At 40.7% G+C, this 23,280-nt stretch overlaps 1 protein-coding gene across 3 annotated transcripts in view; it reads right to left on the reverse strand.

Annotated features, from left to right (window-relative positions):
- Nucleotides 1-1,774: 1,774 nt before the first annotated feature.
- Nucleotides 1,775-23,280, reverse strand: part of Pdk1 (pyruvate dehydrogenase kinase 1) — a 29,641-nt gene continuing 8,135 nt past the window's right edge. Inside the window, exons 4-11 of one of the 3 annotated variants that reach the window (XM_027420192.1) lie at nucleotides 21,403-21,587; nucleotides 21,060-21,149; nucleotides 19,198-19,275; nucleotides 17,746-17,822; nucleotides 16,157-16,255; nucleotides 10,453-10,563; nucleotides 8,310-8,423; nucleotides 1,775-5,388 (exon numbers count right to left, since the gene is read on the reverse strand). In XM_027420192.1, the coding sequence (XP_027275993.1) occupies nucleotides 5,248-5,388; nucleotides 8,310-8,423; nucleotides 10,453-10,563; nucleotides 16,157-16,255; nucleotides 17,746-17,822; nucleotides 19,198-19,275; nucleotides 21,060-21,149; nucleotides 21,403-21,587 (895 nt within the window). In that variant the 3' untranslated portion in view covers nucleotides 1,775-5,247. Of the gene's footprint in view, nucleotides 5,389-8,309; nucleotides 8,424-10,370; nucleotides 10,564-16,156; nucleotides 16,256-17,745; nucleotides 17,823-19,197; nucleotides 19,276-21,059; nucleotides 21,150-21,402; nucleotides 21,588-23,280 lie in introns of all 3 variants that reach the window. The other 2 variants (XM_027420193.2, XM_035446330.1) reach the window with 2 other exon arrangements.

Consider the following 23,280-nt stretch of genomic DNA (forward strand, 5'->3'; position numbering starts at 1 on the left):
CATAACAGTAGCAAAGTTACAGTTATGAGGTAGCAATGCAATAATTCTGTGGCTGAAGGTCACTACAACAGGAGGAACTGTATCAAAGGGTCGCAGCATTAGGAAGGCTGAGAACCACGGCTCTAGAACCTCCATTTTGTTTCTTGAGATGGTCTCTCACTGAACCTAGGGCTCTCAATCAGCTAGATGGAGTCAGCCCCAGGGATCCTCTGCATCTCTTCCCTCAGCACTGAGACTCCAGGGGTGCACTATGGCATGCAGCTTTCCTTTCTTTAAGGGCGAGTGCTGGGATACAAACTCAGGCTCTCACACTTGCACAGATGCACTCTACCCATCCACTCCCCGTGATTAAGTTCTAAGAGAGAAATCTTTGCACCTTTCACCACCCAGAAAGTGTGGGAGCAAGCTTGCATATTAACACATCCGATTCCTGCCATTGCTCATTAAACTCTAACACCCTCATTTCCAGCTGAAGGACACTAGGCCTGTGTTGTCTAATTGGCTGGCTTCCTCCTGAGCATCATATTCTAGTGGGATGTGACTAACCCTCAACTTGTCGAGTCTCAAGTACATGCTGTTCAAGAAGTGACCCCAAAATGTCATCCTTGGTGTTACCAGCAAAACAATATTTATACCTACATTTTCACCCAGCGAGTGTGTGCTTCTTTTGTACTGTGAAACATCTTCACAGCGCTGTCCACCACTCTTTTCATCTTCTTCGTATTTTATCTTTTCCTCATGTTGGTGACCATGCAGTTTGCTCTGCTTCCCAGCCCGTATTAAGGGATCTCTGAGAAAGGACAGTGCTATTACACACATTACCATTACATTACACACTGGGCAGATGTAAGTGCCTATCACAGACAAGGCATTCGGGGAGCCACAGAGAATAAAGACTTGACCAGTTCATATTAAACCAGTTATTTTCATGCTGTAATAGAAAAAAAAAAAACTTGCTTGCCTCTTCCATTCTACTTCGGATATAGTGTCATACTGCCTCAATTATAAAAATAAATTTTTGCACAAATAATTTCATCTGGTACTACAGTTACACACAGTCCGCTAGCTGCTAAACGCGTGGTATTCTTCCTATACACTGTTACAGTAAGAATGCCATCAGAGCATCCATCTCAGGCTCCTAGAACAAAACCAGAGAGAATACTGGACTGTTTTATGTTTGAGTCAAATTAAAATGTACTGTTCATATGCTATAAGGGAGCGATTCAATGTTTTTTAAACTTCTGATAAGCAAGTGGCAATATTTTGGCCACAGCTATAAATCCATCCACTGTCCCAGTAACAACTGCAGGAACTTCCAGAATCTTGGAAAGTAATTAGTGAGTATCCATTGCTAAGGTAAAACTCTCTCACTTAACAATGTAAAAGGCCAGTTGTCACTATTCACTGAGGTATTCCCATATAAGGTAGCAACTGCTTTTCTTTTCTTTTCTTTTCTTTTCTTTTGAGACGGGATCTCAAATATTCCAGATTGACCTGGAATTCATTATGTAGCCAAGGATGACCTTGAACTTCTGATCTTCTAGCTTCCACCTCCCCTGTAACCCAGATACTATAGGCACGTACCCCTGGGTTGCCAGCATATACCACCTATATGGCACTAGGGCTTAAATCCAGGGCCTTATGAATATAAGACAAGCACCTTATGTCCCTAGCGGAGTAAAAGCTTTAGAAAGCCAACAAAATAGACAATGTTGTCTTTTTCTATTAAAATCTATGATTAAAATTTGCTAAAGAAATATGAAGACTACAGAAAAAAAGTGGACAGTAAAATGTTTAATTCTTTCCAAACACAAAAGTAGAACAAATGATACAGTGGTTTATGAACGACGGGACTAAGTAAAATAGGAATGCATTCATTGCTGACATGAGAAAAACAACTTCACAAAGCATTAGTTGTATTATTTTTTGAGTGTCTTGGGTTTGACTGTGAGAAAATTAATAGTATTGAGACCAGATATTGATCAGCTATAATGAGTAGTTCCTCCAGTAAAAACCAAGTTTAACCCCAGCCACCTACCCTCTGAAGCTTCACATTCCTTTGTAAAACTAATGACATCAACTCAAAGTTTACTGGCTGGGGTTCCTCCCCAATTAACCAGAGCCACACAACTCTTTCCCTTCCCTCTGTAATTGTTATGGACTTTATTGGTTTTAAAACAAACAAAAACCACAGGGACTATGTAGCCCTGGCTGGCCCAAAACTCCCTATGCTGACCAGGCTGGCTCAAACTCATGTGAGTCACTTACAGGTGTGCCACCATCCTGGCTGGACCTTACTGATTTTAACAGTGACAGGAAGATGTGGTGCTTTTGTGCTATCAATGAAAAACAGAATGCGCTCTGCCTTGACTGTAAAAGTTCAGACACTCCATTATCATTAAGTAGAAGGTAGTGCTGGCTAAGCCCCTTCCTACAATTATTTCTACTGTGGAAGTTTATCCAAATTTATATATATAGCTTTGCAAAATTATACATCAGGTCTCCATCTATGCAGTACATTTCAATCATTGGCAGTGTATTAGATAATGAAAAACCTAGGGTAACTGAAACCACACAAACTTTACTTACTACCTGCTTCCCCGTTAGACTATACACATTGGAAACCTGCCTCAAACACCTCTATTAGAGATAGTTAAGAGAGTGCAAAATACCTAGCTATAACTGAAGTTTCGTTTTATTTTGTGTGGGGGATCCCACGTGCCAGTGCACATGTGGAGGTCCGAAGACAACTTATGGGGTAGTCGGTTCTTTCCTTCCGCCATGTGTGCTCTGAGGAAGGAACTAGGTTGCCAGGCTTGGTGGCCATTGCTTTTACCTGCTGGCACCTAGTTACAGTTCTTGAACGTTTATAGAATGTTGAATGTTGATGGTGAGACAGGCTGCTCTTTAAAAGACAGGAGTATATTTCTAAAATTCCTTAAGTGACTCAAGTTTATTTGAAAAGAGCTGATTCATGTTTCCAGTTTACTGTCACTGAGAAAACATCTTTTACTATGGTAGAATTCTGCTTCAATACATCCATGTAGAAACTGCACAGTGGAAGATATTGACCATTATTAAGTGTAAAGGCATCAAAACCAACTACCATTTTAAACTGCAGCTTGGGATATTCTTACAATCCCTTTCCTACAATGTACTGGCATACTCATTAACTGCCCAGGTTATGAAAACCACTTGCTATCCACTCCCTGACCATCAATCTATTTTTACACCCACACCACATAAAATAATTGCTGACAGACCAACCAGCTCATCTTGAGAATCTAAAAACCTTTTAGGTATCTTTAAAAGCAACTCTGAAAAAACTCCCCCCCCCCAATATTTTCACACACAATTTTCCATCCATTACCATGATAACAAAGCGAAAGGTGCTACACCTTAACAAGAGACTGAAGTAAAATAATTTTATTTTACTTCTTGTCTGAAAACATTTCTTAGCTCTTAAATGGGGGAGGGAGGAACTTCTAATTCTTTGGAGAAGGAAAAGTATTTCACAAGTAAAAATAGTACATTTATTGACAGTTGTACAAAAGATTCCAAAATATTTCATCATTGCAAGAAAATGTAATTTAAAGCTAATAAGTGTAATACACGGAATAAATGTCACTCATGAACATAGTCTATTATTTCTTACAAAGTCCTCAGTTAGGAACAGCGGGTATAAGGTATGTCTTTTCCAACATTTGGTTGTATTAGCTAAAAACCCTGGACCAACAGGACCTGAGTTTCAGGCCCCTCACCTCTCACATGAGGGTCCTGAATTGACCACCCTGGGCATCCTCAACCTACAAGTTTCTATCATTTGGTACAAGAATTCTATTTTGTACCACACTGCATGATTTGGATATATATATATATATATGGGATGAAGTAGTATTTGATAAATCCTATCAAGAGTGAGATGCTTTAACTCACAGCACTTTCCAAACCAAACCCCCAGATCCCTCCAGGTAAGTAGCCAAGCACATTTTCAAAGTATTTCTTCATCACTTAACAGATGCGGTAAGAACAACCATGACAGATGACAGTGATCAGCAGGGATAGCTCAGGCTATAGCTCCAAGTCTGTGTGACTTTGGGTTACTCAGAGTGAGAACCAAGGTTCCACAGCTCGTGTTTTGACACAAATAACGTCCTAATACCTCAAAGCATTTCCAAACTTTAAATTACCACACAGATACAAAGGGGTTTTGTAGCCAATCTAAGCTGACTTTTCTCTGATTTAGAAAAAGAAAAGAAATCTGGGTTTTAGAAAAATGCATGTTCCTCAGCCACCACTTAAAACCAAGGTGACTAAGGTCACCCTAGTCTCCCTGTTCCTGACTCTGCTTTCAATTGTACCAGGCCTGAGATTTAGATTATGTCTCCTAAAGTCTAGCAATCTGACCTGGAAACAGGAGAACCAAAACCTTCCTTCAGCCTCTGGATTCCTGGAGCAGGACCCAGAAAAACGAATTCTTTCAAAAGCTCCATCAGATAACCTTAACAGTCAGTCGGTTCAGTACGGGCACTTAGTGCTTTGCCCTGGTTCTTTCTCTGCTGCTACTTTGCTTGTTTGGGCATAAACATTTCTCTTATGCACCAGACACACCCTTCTCATTGCAGCACTCAGGATGCTAAGGATGGGTGTCGATTTCAAGGCCAGCTAGGGCTACAGAGAGACATTGTTCTTAAAGAAAATCCCTTGCACTGATCCTGAGTACACTACCTATGATGGGGACTTAGCTCAGCGGGAAATCAGACATTACAACCTTCTGCAATAAAAGAATGCCATGATAATTCATTTCAGCAGACAATGCGTGAAAGGTCCTATTGGTACCACTGGATTCTGCTTTCGTGGAAGATGAGAACACCATCTAATTAGCCGTTATCACCAACATGTGACAGAACTCCAAAAGCGAGCCACTAACCAGCTACTCCACATTCTTTATTTCCAGCAGAAATAAATGAGAACTTGAAAATCAATATTTAACTTCCTCCAGAAACCCAGAGACTTCACACTCAATAAATCTACCACACAGAGGGAAGTTGATACTATGAGTGTTTAAAAATATGTCCAATTAACCAAACATATCAGAATAAAGTTGGTATAATTGATCCTTTAGGAGCTTTAGCAACATGAATTGTGAAAATCACAAATGACATATTTGATATAATGTGGCTCCAAACACATCTCTTCCAAACTTAGCAAAACCACATTTGGATTTTCCAGGTGCCCCATGTGCATCTAAGAGCTTCGGAATGTGGTCATGTCTTTCGGCTCTCTGCTGGGGACACACCAGTCGTCAGCTTCATGGTTGGTTTTGTAATGCTTCCAGGCAGCTTTATTATACACGGGGAGTCTCTCGATGGATTCTGTTGACAGAGCCTGGGGTTGAAAAGAAGTTCTCTAAGTCAGGCATTTTAAGAATTCATTATCTGAGACAATATACGGTGGTAAACAATGACTACAGGTAAACAACATTCTACTGGCATCTTACCAATTAATTACTAACTGCATACTGTCTTCAGGGTGGACATATTTGAAACATGCTATTTACTGTATCTGTGGCACCAATGATACAGTGATTGGATTTGATGCTTCACATTCCCTAGCCAGCCAGTCTGGAAACATTTACCAAGGTAGAATAGACACTCTTGCAAAGTGCACGCCCAGCCAGGAGCAGCTACTTTAAAAAACTGGCTAAGTGTTAGAGCATAAAAATCAGGTATCTACCTTAATATAGTTTACAGATTTAATGAAAAGAAACCCAATCTTCTTCACTATGTAGTAACGTATTATTAAAAATGTTAATGCACAGGGATGGAGATGGCTCAGTGGTTAAAAGCACTTGTTCTTGTAGGGGACGGGGGTTCAGTTCCCAGCATCCACATGGTGGCTCACTACCATCTCTGACTCCAGTCCAAAATACCTGATGAGATCTGAGCTCCACATACATCAGGTAGGCATGTAGTACTCAGACATACATGTAGGCAAAACACTCATACACATAAAATAATCTTTTTAAAAAATTAAAAACTGAACATACCAATATTATCATCAATAAATATCAAGTTAAATCTAAGACATCTTGGCTTTTACATGAACAGTGCTTGCTCCTGTTTTTCCCCTCCCTGTGCCCAATGCTGGAGACTGAACACAGGTTCCGTGAAACAAGCTGTCTGTCACTGAGCAACATCCCAGCCCAAATTCTGGGCTTTCTTCTCCCACTATTAGAGTCAGTTTTGGTCACTGAACATTTATTTCTGTTTCCTGTACACAAACATTCATTCACCACTCTACAGCTTCCTGGAGACAACGGAAACCAGGGCTAACTACACTTCCTAGTACTGCCTTCACAGTAGGAATTTCCAGAATTTTGACAAAAGGCCACTGGTATTTCCCAAGAAATTGACAATCCAGAACCAGCAATTTCCTCCTGATGGTGCCGATAAGGTCTTTAATGTGACTAGGTGTGAAGACTCTATTAAAATGCTTGTATTCTAGCTTTTCCCAAATAGAAGAAATTTCTACCTGTGTGCTCTGAGTAGTCTAAACATATATCAAAATGTTATATTAGTGTTGAAAATACTGCACTGATATTGTCATATTTAAGTTCCTCACAATGACATGTTAAAAATACAAACAGGGCTATAAAGATTTAATCTTTTCAGGCCAACTTTTTTTTTTTTTTTTTTTCACAAAATTCTTACGCATAGCCTATAAAATAGGTGCCATCTAGTGGCCAGAACAAGAAACTAGAGCACCAACCATGTAACCTGTGCTTTTAAAATAGTATTACATTTATTTATTTGTGTATTTGTGTGGTTCAAGCAGGTAAAGATGCTTGCTATGAAGCCTAAAGACCTGGACTCCAGCAATGTCCTCTGACCTCCACACATGCGTGCCCACACACAACACACTATAAATAAATACATCCAAAGTTTTAAAAGAACTACTTTAGGTGGCCGGGGAGAAGGCTCAGCAGTTAAGAGCATTGACTGCTCTTACAGAAGTCCTGGGTTTTATTCCCAGCACCACATGGTGGCTCACAGTCATCTGTAACGCCCCTTCCAGAGGACCTGATACTGTCTTCTCCAGGAGCATCAGGCACATATGTGGTACACATACCTGCAGGCAAAACACTCATACAAATAAAACAATTTTTTTTTTTTAGAAAAAATTATTTACTGGCAGTTGGGGAGCACTAGCCTAACATGTGGAAGGCCACAAGTTCACACACACACAAAGGTTGGGTGTTGTTATTGCCTGGCAAAATGGCTTAGCAGTTAAAGGTGGTTGGCCCCTGGCCTGATGACCGTGGTCAATCTCCAGAACCCACACGGTGAAAGGGAAGAACTAATTCTGGAAAGTTGTTCTCTGACAACCATGCATGTGCACACACATGAACACACACACAATAAACAAACAAGTGTGGGCTTTTGTTTCTTTTTTAAAGAGCAGTGATGGGGGATGTCCTTCTGTATATGTTTCTCTTACTGGTTGATGAATAAAACCCTGTTTTGCAGAGGATGAGGAGACAAGAATTCTGGGAAAGGAAGGCAGAGCAAGACTGCAAAACAGACACCATGTAGGCCGCCAAAGGAATAACAGGTCTGGGCATTCTCTGGTAAGCCAAGACCACGTGGAAATACTTAGATTAATAGAAATGGTTTAATAATTAAGACAGAGCTAGCCAATAAGAAGCCCTAGTCATCAGCCAAAATTTAATAATTAATATAGCATCTCTGTGTTTATTTGGGGCTGAGAAGGGTGGCGGGGCCTGGCAGGACAAGAGAAAATAACAGCAACAGAGCAGATCAACAACTGGTCATGTGTTTCACATAAAAAATAAATTCACTTTTTTTTTTTTTTTTTTTTACAGTGCTTTGGGTGAACTCAGATCTGTCCCGTACACTTAGGATTCTCTATCTTAGCCTAATCTTCTTTCTTTCCCCACTGCCCTCAACTATCAAAATGGGTGCATTCCCATATAACCATCATTTCATTTCATGAGGTTTAATAAAATCTCATTATACTTTTTCATTGGTACCTTTTCTTACCATTAAAAAAAATCTGGGTAAGGGTTTGGAGACCTGGCTTAGTGGTCCAGAGCACTGGCTGCTCTTCCAGAGGACCCAGGTTCAGTTCCCAGCACCTACATGGTGGTTCATAACTACAGTTCCGGGGGATCCCATGCCTACTTTGATCTGTAAGGGTACCAGGCATATTCACTGTACACAAATATACTGTAAAAATTAAAAAAGATATATTTTTATACAGTTAAATCAGGAAGTTTCAGTTATTACCTTAATATAGATAACAGCGTCAGTCCCGTAGCCCTCCAAGGAGTACAGCTTTAGGTCCCCCTGGAAGTACTGTGCATAGAGGCGTGATATGGGCAATCCATAACCAAAACCAGCCTGTGCAACAAGAAAACAAAGCTCAGTTCAAAGACCCACATCCTGAAACACTTTTCTAACTAAGACAATGCCAAAGAACACCGAGGAGCCATCCACACAGGCATCCGAGAGAGGTTGTAAAACACTGTGTGGAAGGATTAAGCTGGAGTTAGGCTGAGCCCTTTAGTGTACCAATTCTGGACCTAAAGCCCTTTACTCTGTCTATAAAACAACAGCGGTAGTCTGGAGAAGGCATATTGCTTTTCTTTGCTGTCATGCCCCAGGGTTCGCCAATACCACTCTCAGCAATTTCATATAAAGCACACTGTTTTGTTTAGGAGCAAAACTAGAAAGAAAATGCTGGGTTGCAGCTTTACTAGCAATAGATAGGAATCTCAGGACTTGACACCACGGATGCCCAGCCTTTGTTCAGAACCTGGAGATAATCTGTAACAGTCCACTGTGTTAGTTCTCACTGACAGATCACCTCCCTGCTCCAAAGTCTTCAAAGCATCCCACCATCCCACCATCCCACTCCCTGCCCTAGGGACAAAAGCCAAGCTCCTGGAAAGTTTCCGAGTCAAGAGTGGGTCTCTGCCTCCTGGTCGTTCTCCTATCTAGCAGAACCAACCTCCTTCCCTGAGTTCCTTAAACACAGGGTTTTGGGGGCTTTGTTCAACCATTTCCAGTACCCGGTCCCTCTTTACCTGGATAACTCCACAAACACTTGGCTCAAGGTAAAAACGGCTCCCACCTCCCAAACATGCCTTCGGTGGCATTCCTCACAGCATGTTATTCAGTGTTTGTGTGAACATAAGTGTCCTGCACTAATAACATGCAGAGGTGCTGGCTTCTCCTACTGATTTTCTATATTACTATTATTTGTGTGTTTATGAGTGCAGACATACACAGATAACTTTGTACCTGTGGAGGTGAGGACAACTTCCAGGAGTTGGCTCTCTCCTGCCATGTGGGATCTGAGGATCAAATGATGGCATTGGGGTGGTAAGGCAAGCATGTTTCCCACTGAGCCATCCCACTAGTACTAACTATTTTTATGTTCTAAACTGTTACTGCGTGTCCCTCCAATCAATTTCCAACTTTCTCTGCCCCCACGACTGAGCTGTATTCCTGTTTTCAGTTCTCAGAGGGACCAGTGCTGGCAAACCCCAGGATGGAAGGGGAAGTCAAGGAATCACTCCCTGGTTCTTCCCTGTTAGGGTGCTTTGTTTAGGTGTAAACAGCACCTAAACAACTATAGCTTAAGGTTCAGATGGATGAACTTAAAAGATTAAAACCTGGAGCCTGGGGAGATAGCTCAGCAGTTAAGAGTGATCCAAGTGTGGTTCCCAGCACCCACATGCTGACTCACAAACATGTACAACTCCAGTTCCAGGGCATTCAACACCCTTTCTGGCCTCTGTGGGTACTGCACATGTGGTGTACCTACATACGTGCAACCAAAAACTCACATACAGACAATCAGAAAAATTAATTTTTTAAAAATGCAAAAATCTGGGTGGGCATGGTGGCATGTCTTTAGTCCCGGAACACTGGAGGCAAAGACAGGTAGGTGGCTGTGAACTGAAGGCCAGCCTGTGTTTCATAGTGAGACCATGTCTCAAATATATTACAAAGAGATCAGAATTTCAGTTGAGTCTATATAATGAGGTCTTTTTAAATACAAATACTTGAGGGGAAAACATCAATATTAAAGATTAAGTCAATGATGACCAGTTATTACTACAATCCCTAGTTTTTAGTCTTCATAAGGAAATAGACTGTCATATATGGTTTACCACAGACAAAACTACTATGAGGTCACTACCAAGAGTAGCAGGAAAACAACCCTTAAACTATAATCTGTCTTGTGCCTACTTCAATTAAAAATTAATCCCAGGGCTGCTTAAATTTAGACAGAAGTGTTTGTCTCTAAAGTTTCAAAGCATTTTCCTTCCTTGTGAGCACCTGTGAAATTGGCTTTACTGGTTTTGGGGATACCACAGCCTGATGATGGTTTATGGATACATGGCTCTTCTGCATCACATACCAGGGGCACTGCACGGGATGTCTCAAAACGAGGCCGGGGTGCAGTTGAGTACATGTAGTTGAAGAGTCTGTCAATCTTTCTCAGTGGAACACCACCTCCCCGGTCACTCATCTAAAAGGAGAAAGACCATACTGTGACCAAGTGCCACACATTACAGTATCACAACTTAACTATTTCAGAGAGAATGCTGCTTTTGGAAACTGCAGTCCAGGATACAAACACAAAAGCTGCCCTCAATGGTGTAGCTAACACTAAGTTAATCCTTCCTGGTGGCCAATATGATATGATAACCAGGATAAAAATAAATAAAAAAGGCAAGGGCATGCTACACAGCAATGTTACCTCCTAAAGTTTATCCTAAGAAACTAAAGCATGCAAAGTACACATGAGAGTATCCATAATAGTTTTTAAAAAAAATCAGAGTAGCCCACATAGGGAACTATATAAAGTAAATTTTAAACAAAATACTACATAGTTGTTTAAATAAGTTAGAATTCTATGTATTAGCAGGAGAGATCTCTACAAAAAAAAATAGGCAACAAAGAACAAGTTAGAAATGTTCACAATTCTAATTTTGTAAGTATATTATAAAACAGAAGTTTGAAATGGGCTGGAGAGATGATTTCACAGTTAAAGAGGAATGACGGCTCTCCCAGAGAACTTGGCTGGTTCCCAGCTCCTACATGGTGGTTCTAAACCATCAACAACTCCACTTCCAGGGAGTCCAGCACCTACTTCTGATCTCCATGGGCACTGCACTCATGTGCACATAACCTATAAGCACACACACACATAAAAACTAATTTTTTTTAAGGAATTGATCATGGTGCTACACACCTGCAATCTCAGCATGTAGGAGACTGAGGCAGAAGGACTGTCACAATTAGAGATCAATTGTGCTACAATGTAATATCCTATCTCAAAACAATAAAGGAAGGGCCAGTGAGATGGCTCAGTGGGTGAAGACACTTGCCATCAAGCTTGATGGCCTGAGTTCAATCCCTGGATGCACATGGTGGAATGAGAATCACCTCCTGCAAGTTGTCCTCTGACCTCCACACCTGTGTACTCAACATGCACAGACACAAATAAATAATTGCAACTTTGTAACACAGAATTCCAGACAACATTTAGTGTGTTAAAGGACACAGATCTTTGTACTATCCTATCATTCTTCAAGTCAAGTAAACATATTATAAATTGAATAAGTAATTAACTTACACATTATTTTTACCGTTTCCCTTTATAATTTTCCTAGCCTATATTTTAATTTACTATAAACATTCTCAAAAAACAAACAAACAAAGACAAAAAAGCTCCGGGATGAGCATTATTTTCAGAGGCTAATTCAATGTTTAGCAGTCCTTCACTGGTAAGAAGTGTGGGTGTACTGAAAGCCCTGAGTGAGTGGTACATCACAACAGACCTTAAGACAGGGGAAGTGCTGCAGAGATGGCTCAGAGACTAAGAGCATTTGTTGCTCTTACAGAGGACCCCAGTTTGGTTCCTAGTACACACATGGTGGCTCACAACCATCCATACTCAATTTTCAGGGGATCCAGTAGCCTCTTCTGATATCCAGGGGCACCAGGCATGCATGTAGTACAGATATACATGCAGGCAAAATACATATAGAATAAATCTAAAAATAGTATAGTAATAATAATAATAATAATAATAATAACAATAATAATAATAAAGATGAATGGGGAACTGCAGAGATGGCTCAGTGTGTAAAGCACTCCATGTACCAAGCATGAGGGTGAGTTTTAGTCCCCAGTCTGCACAAAACCCGGTACAGTGGCACATGCATGCAATCCCTGTACTTCTACAGCAAGGTGGGAAGAAAAGCCAGGACAACTAACTACAGGCTGGCTAGCCTGGCTCACACAGGAGCAAAATCAGAGAGACGCTGTCTCACACAAGGGATAAGGTAAAGACAGACACCCAAAGTCATCCTCTGTCCAGCAAATGAGCACACCTGCACTCAACTTACATACCACCCACCCATACACACATGCGCCCGCATGTGAGCACACACACATCATTAAAAGGTAGTTTTGAATAAATGTTTCCTGGTTTTCCTTTCTTCTAGCAAAGACTAACTTTCTAGACAAAGAGACCACACTACATGGCATGTACTAAAGAAGTGATTCCTGGCCACCTGAGGAAAGCATGTTTGTGAGATGAGCAGAAAGGACTATGGGGTTGTGAGAAGTGGCATATTTTACTAGAGGTCAACAGGCAATCTAAGCCAGGGAATGTGGTGAGGCCTAAACAACCTTTGCTTTGCAGCCAACATGGCAAACAACTGGTGGATTATACAAAGCACATAAAGTACTGGGAGCAGTTTAAAAGATTTTTAAAAGACAGAGCCCTTTGGGGAAAGGAGAGAGGGATGAGGGAGAGGTGTGTCTTGGTGTGTACATTTAGGCAAGAGGAATAACATCCTGGAAGCAACTACACTGAGAAAGATTTGAAAACAGAACAAGACAACACTGTTTGACACAAATGTGAACCTGAGCCTGTGCCAAGAAAAGATCATGAGAGAGATGAGAGATGTTGAGAGGAGGCTGGGGAAGCAAGGGGTGCCAGCTAATCCTCAGTGCAAACCACTTCTCAAAGCATCTAGCCTGGAGCTGCCACTCCCACCCCACCCCTCCCCACAACTACCACCCCACCCCACCTGCCTTCCTGTCCCCCAGCACTGACTCTCTGAGCTAATTCACGTGAATCCAGGCCTAGAGAAAAGGAACGCTTCCTGACTCTGGTTTGTTTATTTTAAAAATGAAGCTGGAGATGGCTTCACAGTCACGAGCACCGGCTGCTCTTGTAGAAGACTTAGGTTTGGTTCCCAGCACCCACACTGTGGTTCACAATTATCCACAATTCTAGTTCCAGGGGATGCAGCACCCTCTTCTGAACCCTGAGGGTACCAGGCACACACATGGTACAGAAATATACATACAAACAAAACATTCATGCATATAAAATAAAATATACAACCTGAAAATGATTTTAGTCTACACATTTCACACAACTCTTAAAGCAAATACATCAAATTGTTATATATTCATGAATAAATAATCAATAAAGATAAACAAAAACCCCAAAGAAGACAGTACATGGAGCAGAGAAAAAATAATGAGTAAATAAGTTGCAATTTTAAATAAATAATGGTAATTACTACCTTTGGGGTAACAAAGAAGCCAGAGCAGAACATTGTGATAAGGAATAAGCACAAATTAAATAAATAAATAAATAAATAAATAAATAAATAAATAAATATTCTTTAAAAATCTAAAGGATATTGGAAATAAAAATTCAATAGAACAAGGAGTCAGTAGTAGAAGGGACTGGTGAGATAGCTCAGTGGATAAAGGCACTGCTATCAAGCTTGCTGACCTGATTTCAATCCAAAAACCCACACTGCCAGGAGGAGAGAGCAGATTCCCAAGGAAACAGAAGGATGATGTTTAATACTGATCATCAACTGAATAGGATCTAGACTCACCTATAAGACAGTCTCTGGGCATGCCTGTGGGGGTATCTAGACTAAGTTCTTCTAGTCATGCCTGTGGGGGTATCTAGACTAAGTTCTTCTAGTCATGCCTGTGGGGGTATCTAGACTAGGTTCTCCTAGTCATGCTGGGGTGGGGGGTGGTAACCTAAATTAGGTATTTCTAGTCATGCACTGGGAGATTATCTAGATTAGATTACTTCTGGCAATACCAATGAGGGATTATCTTAAAATAACTGAGGTATAAAAGACTACTCCTTGGTCTTGGGCTTGCTTCCAAAGGAAAAGGCTAGTTGAGTACTAGTATTGTAGCTATTTCCTGACTATGGACGTGATGTGGCCTGTTACCTGTAGCTCCTCTGCCATTCCTTCCTCAACACAATGGACTGTGTACCCTTTGACTATCAGTCAAAACAAATCTTTCTCTTTCAAGTTGCCTTTCCCAAGAGATATTATCACAGCAACAGGGGAAGAAAATAAGACAAATGACTTCAGAGGTCCCAGAGAAAACAAAGGTCCACACTGACTCCAATCACAGGGAATTCCAGAATACAATCCAGAAAAAGATCTAGGAATTTTAGTTAAAACAAAACCAGATGCCTAAAACCATCATGCAAAGAAAGAGGAACTGCAGCAAATCTTCTGAACCTGAGGTTGTTCTCAGAAGGAATAACCTGGATGTCATCTGCAAAAACAGCAAAGACCCCAAAGTCACTCTTCCAACATAGCACCAAGAAAAAAGAAAAAGTGTAATTCTGTCAGGATTAGGAGCCTGAAGATGAACCCATGGAGAGGTGCTTGCTCATGGAAACACTGGACAGTAGCTCTGTGTAGTCCGGGCTTATTCTCATCTAGCCCTAGTCCTGGCCCCCACCCCACTGACAGGCCAGCAGTATGAAACTAGCCACTGACAGCCTTTATTTGCTCTGATTAGGTCCCCAGCACCCTGCCACTATTAAGTCTTAGGTCCCATTGGAAAAGTTGTCAGAAACAATTAGAAGTAATGGAATACTCTGAAGGCTTTGAGGACGTGGGCAAGCTAGAACAAGGAACAGGCTAACCAAAGAGTTTAGAAGGATATGGAGGGAATAAGATGGCCATAGGTTTTGAAAAGCTCAACCTTGGGAATCTAGAAGGCCAGACTCCGAGGGCTACGCTCCTATCCAGGACAGCCTCCAGAAGGCCTAAGCTCTCAAGACTACCTGACTGAGATCAGCCTGCACTAAGTTACTACATGTTGGGTAAACAGTGGTTTTTCAGGCTGAGCCTTACCTTGAGAGACTCCATTTTAAGGATGGAGGTGATGGACACCTGGGTGATATGTGAATAAGAACTCTGAAGATAATTGTTTGCATTGTTTTCCCAGTGTTGGTTGCATACATGGAATTGCAGGTTGCGGGTAACTATCGTCAGAGTCCTATAGGTACCTGGTGATCTTGTCAACTGGCACTTGGGGCTGGGTAGGGAAGGCACAAGCGTTCCACTGCTACATTCAAGAGAGCTAAGGCCTCTCTATCAACCACCACAGAAGGCCAGTGCATACTATTTACAGTGTATAATCCTCAGAATTAGCAATGCCAGAAGACTCCTCAGAAATGCAGTAAGCTCAGAACTGCTAAGACAAGCTGTGAGCAGTATGCGTGAATGGCCAGAAAGGGCAGCTGACTTTTATAATCTGTATGTCACCTGATGATTTAAAAAGGAGCACGATTAATCTAAGCAAACTGCTATCAGAGCAGGGAGACAGGAAGGCCGAGCAGTAGGCCAGAGAGCGGGATCTTAGGGCCTGCAGCTTTTATTCTCCATGTGACCCTAAACTCATCTCTGACCCTTAAGTTTCCCACAGCCATAAAACAAAGCTAAAATCACATGTGCTTCTGGGAAGCTGTGATGACCTGAAACAAAGCAGACAGAAAGCACTACTTAAAACTGAAGTGAGATTAACTTTCTCCATCACGCTGTAAGTGCCCTGTCTCCGGGTGTTCCTTTAGCCTGAATCACCTGATTAAGGATCAGAATAGAAACAGACTCAGAAGATAATTCGATAATTTGCCAGATAAACAAAGCAAAGTACTTATTATCTAGTTGACTGAAATTCTTTCCCTTGAGGATAAATTATGTATTATAGAAATAAGACCTATTATATTATTTTGGCATGCCTACATCTCCATTAAAAAAAATTACCTTCACAGTCAAATCCTCCTCACCCAGTGTGACATGAACTTGAATCGGGGGATAGACACCTTTGTCAGCATGGTGCTCCATGGTAGCCCTCATTGCATTCTGAAATACATCAGGGTTACATTAAAATATAGCTTTTTAAAAAGCAACCAACTACTTATAATTTTAAACATTATGTACACTATTTGAATTTTAAGTTTTCTTTGTCATTGGTTTGAAACTAAGGGAATTTACACCATAAAATGTTTTGACCAGTTTCTAAAAGACGTTGAGGCACACAGGCCAGCACTGTCTAAGCATGGAATAGTAACAGGACACAAGGCACTGGAGAAAAAACAATAAAGGCCAGAGGAAGCTTCTACTGACCGAGGAACTGAGAGAAAGAGCCCTGGCTACTAAGGACTGAGCAGACCTGAGGAGAGGAGACTGCACTGTTTCCACCAATCAGTTTAGTATTAGGTTCCAGACAAAAGCCACTGTCATGGGCATTATATAAATACGTCACAGCTTATATCAAGATTTATTGAGTATCATAGGGCAGGATCTTTACACAACTAAAATTTCAAGGGAAAACATGGTTCTAACGTTTTAAGGGCCAACTGTTTTAGTCATTGATAGATTTCGGTAGTTGTTAGGTGAATTCTTAATTTGTCAGAACAAAGTGCATTCTTCACCCTCACTTTCTTAGCTTCCTGTGTTTTAGTATGTTGCTCTTTCTTATTTTCTTTTTCTTTTGGATTCTCAGCCAGGTTCTTGCTATGCAGCTCAGGTTGGCCTGCTGCTTGCACCCTTCCTGTCTCCACTTCAAAACCACTGGGATTATGGAGTTACAGGTGTGTGCCACTACACCTGGCCAGCCTGTTGTTAGTTTGCATCATCCAACAGACAGCTACCTCTCTGCTCTTCTGGTCTATTGCTGGCCGAAGACTGGACAGCTAAAGTAGGAGGCAGTATAGGCCTGATCATTTTCAGCTGCAGGAACCAAGCACCATTATGAATCACTTTCTTTTAGCTAACAAGGTGGAGGGGTGGGGTATGACTCTCAACATGACCAGCATGCTTTTATCCAGTTTTCTGACCTGTTATAAACTGTTATAAACAGTTCACTGAGTCCAATATAAACAACTTTCCAAGGAAAAAAAACAGAACAAAGGCATATTATTGGGGCTGGCTCAATGGTAGAATGTTAGGAATTACTAACCAAATATTTTGGTCTATGAAAATATGAATATAATTTTACTAAGCATCTATTGCATGCTATGCTATTATGGCCATTCAGTACATCTTTCCCAGTCTTCACAAGTTTCCCTGGGGAATATCACCCTAGTTTCAAAGAGGACACCAAGGTTCAGAGAGGCTGAGTCATTTGCCCAAGGTCACATGGAGTCTTTTTGACTCCAGGGTCTGTGTGCTCTACTGTATGGCGGTACCCATCCGTATAGACACAAGGCCACTTCCAGCTAAGTGGCATGATATTGACATGAAATGCATATCTGAATGAAACACGAAGTCCAAGTGAATATGGTTCTTAGAACAGATTCCTAAGCTCAAGAAAGGACTGGTAAGAGTTTATGTAATACTATGTTACAAACCTTGAACAGTTCAAACACCATGTGATAGAGATGGGATGGTACATAAACCACTTGTATTGTCTGTCCTGGTGAAATCGCTATAGAGCAGAAGAGAAAAATATGAAAGTACAGAGAGATGCGCTTAGAGCATTCTTAAGAATAAACTGGAGTGATGTGCAGAAAACATTAGCTATGGAGGACGGTACTGGGGTGGGGGGTGGGGCTTTCACACCATTGCTTCACTGTCTCAGAGTTTGATGTGCAGAAAACATTACTTATGGAGGACCGTACTGTGGGAGGTGGGGGGGGGTGGCTTTCACACCATTCCTTCACTGTCTTAAGAGTCTGAGCCCTGTACTCACACTCATAGATGATGAGGACAAGAGTTCTGCTGCTATTCCTCAATCTGATGTAAGAAGTTAGCCACCGGTCCTTCTATGCTTTTCTATGACAGTAAATGTTAAAACAATTCAATCTTCAGGTAGGATTGTACTTCCTAAGATGTATATCTTAGGGAAAAAAATGTTTCATCTGAGTAGAACACCATCTATTTAATTTCAGATATTTCTGTGGATATGGCACTGGGTTAAATAAAAAAAATAAAAAAGCTACCATCATTTCTCAAGGGGTATGTGTATGCAACAGATCTCTGGGAGGACAGAGGGGTAAGACACCATACTTTGACTAATAAGTAACTGGACAATAAACCAAACTCTCTTCTAAAAACCTCCCACTTGGAAACATGAATGGGCTGTCTTGAAGTTGCCCATACAGCTCAAATTCTCACCTGTGTCACGAGATTCTTCCTTACTGGGTGGCACCCAGCAGAAAATCAGAATGGCAGGAAACCACAAGCGATTCTACCGCAACTGGGTAGCTACGCCACTACCCCTCTCAGAGGTCCAGAATGCAGCTTAGTTAAAGCCTATTAAAACATATTTCCTCCCATCACCTTCCCAAGGAGAGGTTTTCCTTGTTAAACTACCATCATCAGTCTCCTTCCAAAACCCTGAACCCTTTATCCAAAGCCAGGGTAGAGAGACCATCAGAGAGAAACGGACTCTCAAAACAGATGAGCGGCTTCCTTTGTCTCCACATGCCCAGTCCTCTGATTTCAACATAAAAATCAACTTACAATTCAGGAAGTAGAAAAAGGATCAACTTTGCTATGAGGTATACACAAAAATTAAATATAATTTTGTTGGTATTATTTTTTTCTCACTGTCTCTGAAAAAAATAGCAACAAATCAAAATTATCAGTTTAAAATAGAGCAAAAATAACACACCAAAATATCTGTCCTAAGAATCTGAACTGAACTGTGTGGTAAGTGTAGATGTGCACTGTACACATGTGTCTTCTGCCTTCACACTTAGTGAAGAAACTGAGTCCATTACTGTTCAAGCCAACCTCAACTTGCTCCTTGGTCGTCAGAACACCCATTACTGAGGATAGACGCCACCAGGCAGGCTTACCATTTAGTTCTTCAAGTTCTAGTTCAGGAGAGTTAACATAATACAAATCACAAAGCCGCCTAGCATTTTCATAGCCATCTAGTGTGAATCAAACAAAACAAAGAAGCATTAAATAAATTTACTTCCATCTTATGCAACAAGAGGCCAACAGCAATGACAAATGAAAACTTAAAATTCTCTGCAGAAGAAAATATACTTTAATCATCTTAGTGAGGGGAAAGTCTTTTATGTGACAAAGCCCTCTGAGCTGTAAGAAAATAATGACAGAAAGGGCCACAAAACTTTAAAATGTCAGCATGGAAAAACATACCATAAACAAAGCAAAAGAAAAACAACAGGCTAAAGAGATTATTTATACATTAACTATATATATATATATTTACATTAGACATTTTGTTTTTGAGGCATCCCAAAAACAGTTGGTGAGGGTTTAAGAAGTTGACACCTTTATTATCTGTTACCTTTTTAGAGAAGCACTAAAAGTGTAAATGCATAAAAATGTTTTTAATTTTAGGATTTATTATTATTGTTGTTGTTGTTATTGAGGTAATGGTCTTACTGTGTAACCACACCTAGTTTAATCTCAAATTCCCTGGCTGGCTCTGAACTCACAGAGACCAATGTGCCTCTGCTTCCTGAGTGCTGTGATTAAGGGTATGCAACACCATTCCTGGCAAAGTCTAAGATTCTTGACTTATACTAGCAAATCACTATATATTTAAGGATGCTTACTATAGATACTGTAACAGAAAGGAAAAAATGAAAACAACCTAAGTATATATTACAAGAACGATAGGTTATAGCACTGCACTATGTTACATTTTACAGAGCCACTCAAATGTAGGCTATGTCCATGTGGCTGTGAGTTTGCAGCAAAATGTTTGAAGCATTCTATTTTCTAAAAGCAACAAACATTGTGGCTGGAGAGATGACTCACAGGCTACTAGCCAGGGGTGGTGGTGCATGCCTTTAAAACCATCGTTCAGGGGGCAAAAGCAGTTGGATCTCTGAGTTCCAGGTCAGCCTGGTCTACAGAGTAAGTTCCAGGACAGTTGGGGATACACAGAGAAACCCTGTCTCAAGGGGGAACCCAGAGGACCTAGGTTCAATTCCCAGTATCCACATGGCAGCACATAACCGTGTGGATCCAAGTCACACTGCTTCTTCTGGCCTCCCAGAGCATCCGCCATGCACACCATGCACAGACATAACTGGAGGCAAAACATCCATATACTTAAAATTGTTTTCCAAAACGTAAATACAAAAACCATAAAACAACTTATACATAGATATGCATGTGATGTCAATAAAAAAAATGCTTGATAAAATGTAAATTATACTGCTATGAACTTTCACTTCTAGCACTGGAACTAGAAAAGCCAGTCAGAACCTGAATATTTCATTGCATTGATTTTCTGTGTATGTGTGTACATCTGTGGGTATGTACATGCCAAGGGGCACATACAGAGGTCAGAGGGGCAACTTTGAGGAGTTAGTTCTCTCCTTACAACTATGAGTTCTTGGGATCAAATCCAGGCTTTAAGGCTTGGCAGCAAGTGTGTCTTTACACACAGAGCCATCTCAGTGGCCCTTTTTCAGGGGGGATTGGGGAGAGATTTGAATTTTCTGAAGCAAAACAGATAAATACACTTACTAATATCACCAAACTTTACTAGCAGAAAATTCTAACTAGAGGGCATTACCTCATACATTGCATAATTCATGTCATGAAGTGATTTCCAAACCTAATGTTTGTTTCTAACAGTTTTCTCTCATGACACAAGCAGTAGTTATAAGGGAAAGAACAATATTCAGCACTTTGGTGATTTTCATATCCTTCTAGGAAGGACAAATATACTTACCTTTAATGACTTCGACTACATCGCAGTTTGGATTTATGCTTCCAATGTGTTTTCGATGAGATGGGCTTCCTTTTCCACCAAACAATAAAGCTATCAAAAGCGAAAAGCCAAACAAAGTAAGCGCATTTACCTAACACCCCTTTCCAGATCCAAAGGATGTTTCTCTAAATGGTACCAATAGTCGAACAAATATTTTCCTTAAGCGTAAAGATGATATTTTAAAATCAGTAAAACGCCTTCTTTGTATAGCAGTAATGGTCACTTTAAAGGGACATTTTTCTAAATAAATTTAAGAGTGCTACACACATTAAATAGCTACTTCTTTCAATTTTGGGACACTTACAGTGCTGGTTGAGTAACATTCTAATTGAAATGCGACTCATGTAGAATCGATCCAAAAAGTACTGGACATTTTGGCTGGTGACAGGATCCACCCCGAAGCTCTCCTTGTATTCGGTCACACCCTGGGCCATGGTTGGAATGACATCATTGTGCCGGTTTCTGATCCTTATCACTGTGTCTGTGAATCTAAACAAACCTCTGTGTCAAAACATCCAAATATTTTGACAAGAAGTGATGTTAAGATACAAGCTGAAGCTACAGAAAGCACTAGTTCAGAGAAAGGAGCACCAGTGGTCAGTGAAGGCTTTCCCACACTTGTTTAAATACATTTCAGGTCATAAAATACACTGAATCTACACGTACAAGGATCTCCAAATAGAAAACTTTCAGAATTTTTGGATTCCAATAGGGCTGCCACACTACACTGAGCAGTGTTAAGGGTTTCCCTTGTCCATTGTTATCTAAACATCTGAGGGCACTAAGGACAGCATTCCAGAGACACACTGCCAATGAAAGGGCCCTTGCTTCTAGGGAAAAGCTCCACAGTGAGTCAAGATGCATAAGCCAAAAAAGTGGGCTGTGGATCTTCTCCCTAGAGTTCAAACAGAGAAGAAACCACTAGGAACAGAAAGGCAAAAAAAAAAAAAAAAAAAAAGAATCCTGAATTCATCCACCCTGAACTTACAAAGTGGGATACAGAAGTCTTAATTGTGATGTAACAAAACCAGTCTCCTAACCTAGCCATTACTAAATTCACACTTCCAAATGAGTGCTTTCCCAAGACATCAGCTTAATTAAGTACTGTTTAATTTAGTCCAATGGTTTTCTCACTGCTTAAAACACTTTTGGAATTCTTAGTTGGTAACAAACTTCAAAAGCAAGCTATTAAGGAAAATAAAAATTATAAAAAATTCCTCAAAAACAACCATCACCTGGAAATTACAATCTCCTCCTTATTTGTTTCTCTCTTTAAAATAAAAACTTTTGAGCAGGATAGAGTAATTCACCTGCAATCCCAGACAGACTGAAGCAGGCAAATCACTGTGGACTAGAAGCCAGGCTGGGCTACTCAGTGATTTCCAAGAAAGACTGGGCCACATATAAGACTCTGTCTCAGAATACAAAAACTGGCCTGCTGAGACAGCTAAGTTGGTAAGGTGCTTGTTACACAAGCATAATGACCTCAGTTGAATCCACACAAACTCTTGTAAAATTGCCAAGCACAGTGGCACACGTTTGTAATCCCAGTCCTGGAGAAAAAGATTCCTGCCTGGAGTTCACTGACCAACCAATCTAGCCTAATTGACTCTCTAAGCCAAGAGATCTCATTTCAGAGTAGGCAGTTGGCAAGCACTCTAGATACCGACACTGGAGATTGCACTCTGGCCTCCACACATGCACAGGGCCTGCATATGCATGAACATGCACAGGCAATCATAATTTTTAAAAGAATATAAGCCAGGCAGTGATGGCGCACAACTTTAACCCCAGCACTCAGGAGGCAGAGGCAGGTGGATCTCTGTGAGTTAAAGGCCAGACTGGTCTCCAGAGTGAGCTCGAGGACAGCCAGAGCTGCAACACACAGAAACCCTGTCTTGAAACCCGCTCTCCCCCCAATATAGATGATGGATATTTTCAAAAGGTTCTACAGTAGCAGTAGCATTTATAGAATATTTTATCATTTACGTTTTTGCTTTGTTCCTAGTCCCACCATTTACTAGCTACAAGACCCCAAGCCACAACCCTCTTTGTGCATAAACACACTATCTCAGTAGACTTGTTTTAAATACTAATAGAGAGTGATCTGATGAATATTATTTTCAAACCAGAAACATGTTAAAAAATGCAGTAGTGACATTCCTTAAAAAAAAAAAAAAAA

The sequence above is a fragment of the Cricetulus griseus genome, chromosome 6 (assembly GCF_003668045.3).
Source record: "Cricetulus griseus strain 17A/GY chromosome 6, alternate assembly CriGri-PICRH-1.0, whole genome shotgun sequence".
Classification (NCBI taxonomy): Eukaryota; Metazoa; Chordata; class Mammalia; order Rodentia; family Cricetidae; genus Cricetulus; species Cricetulus griseus.